General features: G+C 49.0%; 1 protein-coding gene across 5 annotated transcripts in view; it reads left to right on the top strand.

Annotated features, from left to right (window-relative positions):
• Nucleotides 1-2,509: 2,509 nt before the first annotated feature.
• PALM2AKAP2 (PALM2 and AKAP2 fusion) overlaps nt 2,510-6,000 on the top strand; it is a 513,846-nt gene continuing 510,355 nt past the window's right edge. For all 5 annotated transcript variants that reach the window (XM_069575463.1, XM_069575460.1, XM_069575462.1 and 2 more), the window contains exon 1: nt 2,510-2,868. In XM_069575463.1, coding sequence (XP_069431564.1) covers nt 2,864-2,868 — 5 coding nt within the window. In that variant the 5' untranslated portion in view covers nt 2,510-2,863. The remainder of the gene's footprint in view (nt 2,869-6,000) is intronic.

Raw genomic sequence — 6,000 nt, 5'->3', positions numbered from 1 at the left:
TTCCTTCTTCTTTCCTGGGAATGGAGTCTCTGACTTTCAGAAATATTCATGACTATACAGACTGAAGACTGCTCCACCCAGGCTCCCTGGAAACTGAATAATATCTTGTGAATGAATTCTGGCCAAAGAGATGTAAATGAAAGTGTCCTGAGGCAGTTTCTGGGAGCCTTCCTTAAAAGGAAGTTGATGTGCTTCCTTTGTTGTTTCTGTTTGTGCTTGAAAATGGAATGCAGATGCGATGGCTGGAGTCTAAGCAGCAAAGTAACTTGGCTCATGAAATGACTTTAGGAAGGGACACCACAAATAAAAGAGCAACATTTTGGGGGAGGCTGGGTCTCAGCTCTTCGAGAGCTGCTAAACTGATCCAAGTCTCTGAACTTATAAGAGGTAGAAGAACAATCTGTTTCCTGATTAAGCCTCTTGATTCCTCACAGATAAACTTAATTCTGTAGGCTGCTGCTGCTAAGTTGCTTCAGTCGTATCTGACTCTGTACGATCCCAATGACGGCAGCCCACCAGGCTCCCCCGTCCCTGGGATTCTCCAGGCAAGAACACTGGAGTGGGTTGCCATTTCCTTCTCCAATGCATGAAAGTGAAAAGTGAAAGTGAAGTTGCTCAGTCGTGTCTGACTCTTAGTGACCCCATGGACTGCAGCCTACCAGGCTCCTCCGTGCATGGGATTTTCCAGGCAAGAGTACTGGAGTGGGTTGCCATTGCCTTCTCTGATTCTATACGCTACAGGGAGTAAATACGAGGAAAGGTTGTAAAGATGGTAAGTATGGGCAACCCTTTCAAGAGGCTTGACTATGAAGCAGAGGAGTAAAACGTAGGAGGGTAGCTGCAGAGGGACATGGGCTGAGGAAGGGTTTTCTGATCTCCAGATTCACCCTGGATCCTCTGAATGGGAACCTGGAGAAGAGCTAGGATCTCTTTCCACAAAATGTCTCTGTGAGACTTCACTGGGTTTGACTGTGGGGCTCGCTTTCCAGAGGGAAAGGAAGGGAGTGAATCTACGCAGAACACTTTGTGCTGGTTTCTTTTCGGTCTCTTGAGTGTGTAGAGCTCTTCCCTGTCTAGTCTAGAGCCACCGAACAAGTTGGTGACTGCTTAGAATGCCCTTCCCGCTGTGGTTTGCATTTCCCAACCTTCCCCTTCTCAGGCCAGTCCTTTAAAGGGTGGGTTGGGGGTGTACTTCCCTTTGAGTCTCCATCAGAAGATTTATTGAAAACTGCTATAATAAGATATAGTTTATATACCATAAAATTCATCTAGAATTTACAGTTCAATGCTTTTTAGTAAATTCAAGGGCTCTGTATCATCATAAATTAATTTTATTATTTTTTATAATAATTTTTTAGTTTTTGGCTGTGCTGTGTCTTCATTGCTGTGTGGGCTGCTCTCTAGTTGTGGCAAGTGGGGGCTGTATGTGGCCTTCTCATTGCAGTGGCCTTTCATTGCAGAGCACAGGTTCCAGGGCACAGCAGGCTTCACTAGTTGCAGGGGGGCCTCAGGAATTGCGGTTTGGATTCCAGGGTTCCGGTTCCGTGGCTCCAGAGCACAAGCTCAATAGCTGTGGCTCTGGGGCTTTGTTGCTCCGCAGTATGTGGAATCTTCCCAGACCAGGGATCAAACCCATGTCTTCTGCACTGGCAGGTAGATTCTTTACCACTGAGCCACCGGAGAAGCCCCATAAATTAATTTTAAGACATTAATCACAGCATTTTACTGCTTAATTTTTATAGCAATATCTCCAGCCTATGATGATCTATTTGTTTGTTTGTTTGTTTATTTTTCTTTCTCTGTCCTTCTACATTAGTCTGAGCTTCACCAAGACAAGGACTGAGATGGCTAAGCTTAGGGCTGCATCCCCAGCACCTAGCAGACACCTGCTCTCAGAGGGACCCGGAAGTAAGATGCAATGAAAGCTTGAAGCTTGTCTCATCCACTCTTCACTGCAGCAGGTGTAAGGCCCCTGGATGGGGGCCAGGTTCCCACTTGGAAAACCATTAGGAGTAGAGAATTCTCAGAGGGATTGTAGGAAGGGAATATATGCCCGGCAGGCTTATGACTCTGGGGTGGGGCCGTGGTAATTTGGGAATGTTCAGTCTATTGTTTTCAAAGGACTAACTAGGGAAGGTAACTCTGGGCAGTATCTTCCTGGCAGGCGGGAATACGCAGAACGTGGAGTGCTAAGAAGGGCGTGGGGTCGCCAGTGTGATGGAACACCGCATTAACGCGCCGCAGCGCAACTGGAGTTTTCCTTGGGAAACCCAGACTGGATGGCCGCTGAGCTGGCACAATGGCGTTTTCGAACCTGTGCCCAGTCTGTTGGGGGCAGTACTTGCTAGTTGCAGAGGCCAGGCGCTTCGTTCTCTTGCAACTTCCAAGCCGCAAGAGCTGCAACCTTGCCAATGACTCAATCGTTTCCCTGCACCCTCTGGGCTGTGCCACCCGCCGCAGCCGCACATCTCCCGCCTCCCACCGGTTCTCGGCGTCTCGGGGCAGCGCCGCCCGTCCCAGGGGGAGCTGCTGGCGCACCTGGCACCTCGGGCGCCCGGGCCCTGCGCGCTGGTGGCCACACCGCCAGGCGCAGCTGCCGACGCGCTCCCTCCCCAAACACTTAAGTGGAGTGGCTTGTCTAGCGCCCAGCGAACAACATTATCCAATTGCTTCCCGTTTTATTCGCAGGCTGGGAGCTGAGAGAGCCTGAGCGTTCACTTTCAACCCTCAAGGGGAGGAGGGATTGCGGGTGGGGAGGGGGGCCGCTCCCGGCTCCACCTCGCGCGCGCGGCGCGACCAGAGCGTCCGGCTCCGGCAGAGGCGAGCAGCGCCAGAGAACCCCGCAGCAGCCCGGAGCCCCGCGATGGAGTGAGTGTCCCCGCGCCGCGCGCGCCTTTAGCTGCCTTCCCCTCCGCATGTTGCTATGGCGACCGAGGCAGCCGGCTGATCCCGGCTTGGGTCCCGGTCCAGGATGGGTGTTTAATTTCAGCCCCGTGTGTACGCCTGGCGTTTCTATAGCAGCAGCCGGGAAGGCAGGAGCCAAGGGGTACGAGACCTGGGATGCGCGGTTTTGGCCGCTGCCCCTTGGCCAGCAGGGCCTCGGGAGGGGACGATGTTGCTGAAGAGGGAGGCACGTTCTAGGCTTTCCCGTCCCTGCCCCAAGCTTCCGCCGCTCAGGGAGTTGGCCGCAATAGCCATTACTTCCGATTCCTAACCTTGTCAGCATTATTGGACTGCAGTCAAAAAAAAAAAAAAGGAGTGTGTGTGTCTTGGGAGGGGGGGTCACTGCGGATCAGAAGGAAATGTAGCTTGATATGAAGCGTGTAATGGAAGCATGATGAGTTAGTGGGGAATATGAGACAGGGCTGCAGTGCCCCGGCTACTGGAAACCAAGAGGACCCCCAAATAATTGATTTGTTCCTGGAGTAATTGAGAAAGGAGAGAGAACAGTAGGACCAGCAGCCGAGGGTTGAATTACAGCGTTTGGCACCGTGGGCACTGCATGGGAGGCATGGGGAAGAGGGCATGAAGGCAAGAGGGGCGTTAACCAGCAAAGACACAATGAAGGTCTTGGGTGGAGGTGCGGACTGGGATTCCTCTCTCTTGGGATTCCTGTCTCTGGGATTCCTGTCTCTTGGCCTCCCTGCGTTGCTTCTTGGTCAGTCTTCAAGGCTGCTGCCGCAGCAGAGCCACTCTGACAGGCGACAGGCGCCAAGAAAGAGTCATTTGGGGAGCCAGGTATTAGATACCGGCTCACTTGGTCAGCTTCTCCTCCCGTTTTCTTCCCACGGATACTCCCTGACACTGACGCTGTATGAAATCATATTTCAGCCCGGAGATAATGTCCTGTTTTCAGGTACTAGGACTTTCATGCCAAACCCAATAAACCCTAGATGCAGCTTGTATGTTCCCTCCCCCCTTTCATATCTGATTGTGCAGATGCAATTTAATCCTCACCAACAAGGCTGCTAAAGCAGAAGTGAGGGATGGTGTGGCATTTTAGCAATGAGGAGTTGTAGATTTCAGCCTCTGCATTGGCTGGTCCTTGTGCTAGTGATTTCCTATACCAGTAATTTGATGTCTCTGAGCCTCAGTTTCCCTGTTTATACAACGGAGGTAAAGATATTCCTTACTCATTTTGAAGTATTGAGAGGATCAGATAATGTTTCTTTCTCTGCTAAGAGCTCTGTCAATTGTAAGGTATATGCAGATTTAAGCAGCTAATGATCAAGGCTCTGGAGTCAGTTTGCAGGGCTTGAGTCCTTTTACACTTTGCTGCCATGACATTAGTCTCTCTGGGCCTCATTTCTGGAAACAAATGGTAATAATAACAACACTTTTATGTGATTTTTGTGAAGATTAAGCCAGTTGATGCATACCAAGTTTTTTAGAACAGAACCTAGCACAGACTAAACTCAATAAATAGCGTCAATTACCAATATTATTATTACTGCTATGGTCTCCAGCATTTTCCACTGACATCTGATGGAGTCTCAGGTTGGCACCTAGCTTTTTTTTTCTCAGACAATTGCTAAAGAAACACAGTGTCCCAAGGGCAACCGAGAGTAGCACAGTTTTAAGACACCACTGTAGCTGCAGACAGCCAGAAGACACAGAGGGCTTGGGGATGCAGAGAGGAAACTGGCCACCTTGCCGTCATCATGGCCGTTTTCCGACCCAGAGATTGTCTGTTTTAAGAGATTGAATGTAGGTCTAGTTACTTGCTAGGGGAGTAATTTTCATCTTTATGATTTCACATTAATATGAACACTCTAATATATATAACATATCTGCCAGGCTTAGAGCCTGAGAGTTTAGTAACTGTGTATAGGATTTGTCCATTTACCTCCTCAGACCTTCCCTCTGTTTCCTCTCCATCCCCTGCTAAGCTTAGTTCCAGGTGTGCCTGTCTCCCACCTGGAACTCCTTGAAAACAGAGTTTTCTCATTATACCCTTCTGCTCCCTCCGTGGGATCCCAGTTGGGGCCTCATCCAGCCTCCTTATCCCCATGGGCCTGGCCCTGGCTTTCCCCTTCCCCTGTGACGTTCCAAAGCCCTCCTTACCTCTCAGTTAACCTCCCGCATTTCCAACTGTTTATCTGTTCTTTGCCTCACTCCCTTTGAGTCATTAGTATGATTTGCTTTTTAACTCTTTGCTTCCCCTTTCAGAATACCACTTATTTTTGTCCTACCTTGAAATTTCCCACCTGCCACTTCCTGTCCTTCCCCTCAATCTAAACCGGCTCCAGATCTCGTCCTAGATAGGACAGCTTGCCTTAAATGTGGGTGAGATAAGGACTCAATTCTCCTTACTTACTGTATCCAACTCAGGTTTATGGGAAAAAAATAATAAAAGAGGGAAGGAAATTCATGTCCTTCTTTTATTTTTTCATTTAACCAACAAGTATTTGTGGAGGTTAGCACTGGTCAGTGAAACAGTCATGATTCTTATTGCCTGGAGTTCATTGTCTAATGAAGGGAGAGATGTTAAACCAGTAAACACAAATGAATCTATGTTGCTGTTGTTCAGTCACTGGAGTCTGATTATTTGCGACCCCTTGGACTGTAGCACACCAGGCTTCCCTGTCCATCATCAGCTCCCAGAGCTTGCTTAAACTCATGTCCATTGAGTCGGTGATGCCATCCAACCATCTCATCATCTGCTGTCCCCTTCAATCTTTCAATCTGCTGTCCTCCTGCCTTCAATCTTTCCAAGCATCAGGGTCTTTTCTAATGAGTCACCTCTTCGCATCAGGTGGCCAAAGTATTGGAGCTTTAGCATCAGTCCTTCCAATGAATATTCAGGGTTGATTTCCTTTAGAATTGACTGGTAAAGTGCCATGGAGGAAAAAACAGAGAAAATGACAGGACGGGGATATATGTTAGACTAGGGGGTTAGCAAAGCCCCACTGAGGAACTGAAATGTAATGTGATATCTAAAGGAGAATCGAATGTAGGAATTGGCTGGGTAAAGAGTAGATGGAAGACGCACTCTGGGCT

Source organism: Ovis canadensis, chromosome 2 (genome assembly GCF_042477335.2).
Source record: "Ovis canadensis isolate MfBH-ARS-UI-01 breed Bighorn chromosome 2, ARS-UI_OviCan_v2, whole genome shotgun sequence".
Lineage (NCBI taxonomy): Eukaryota > Metazoa > Chordata > Mammalia > Artiodactyla > Bovidae > Ovis > Ovis canadensis.
Note: the sequence above shows the minus strand (reverse complement) of the source record. Positions and strands in the feature narration are given on the sequence as shown.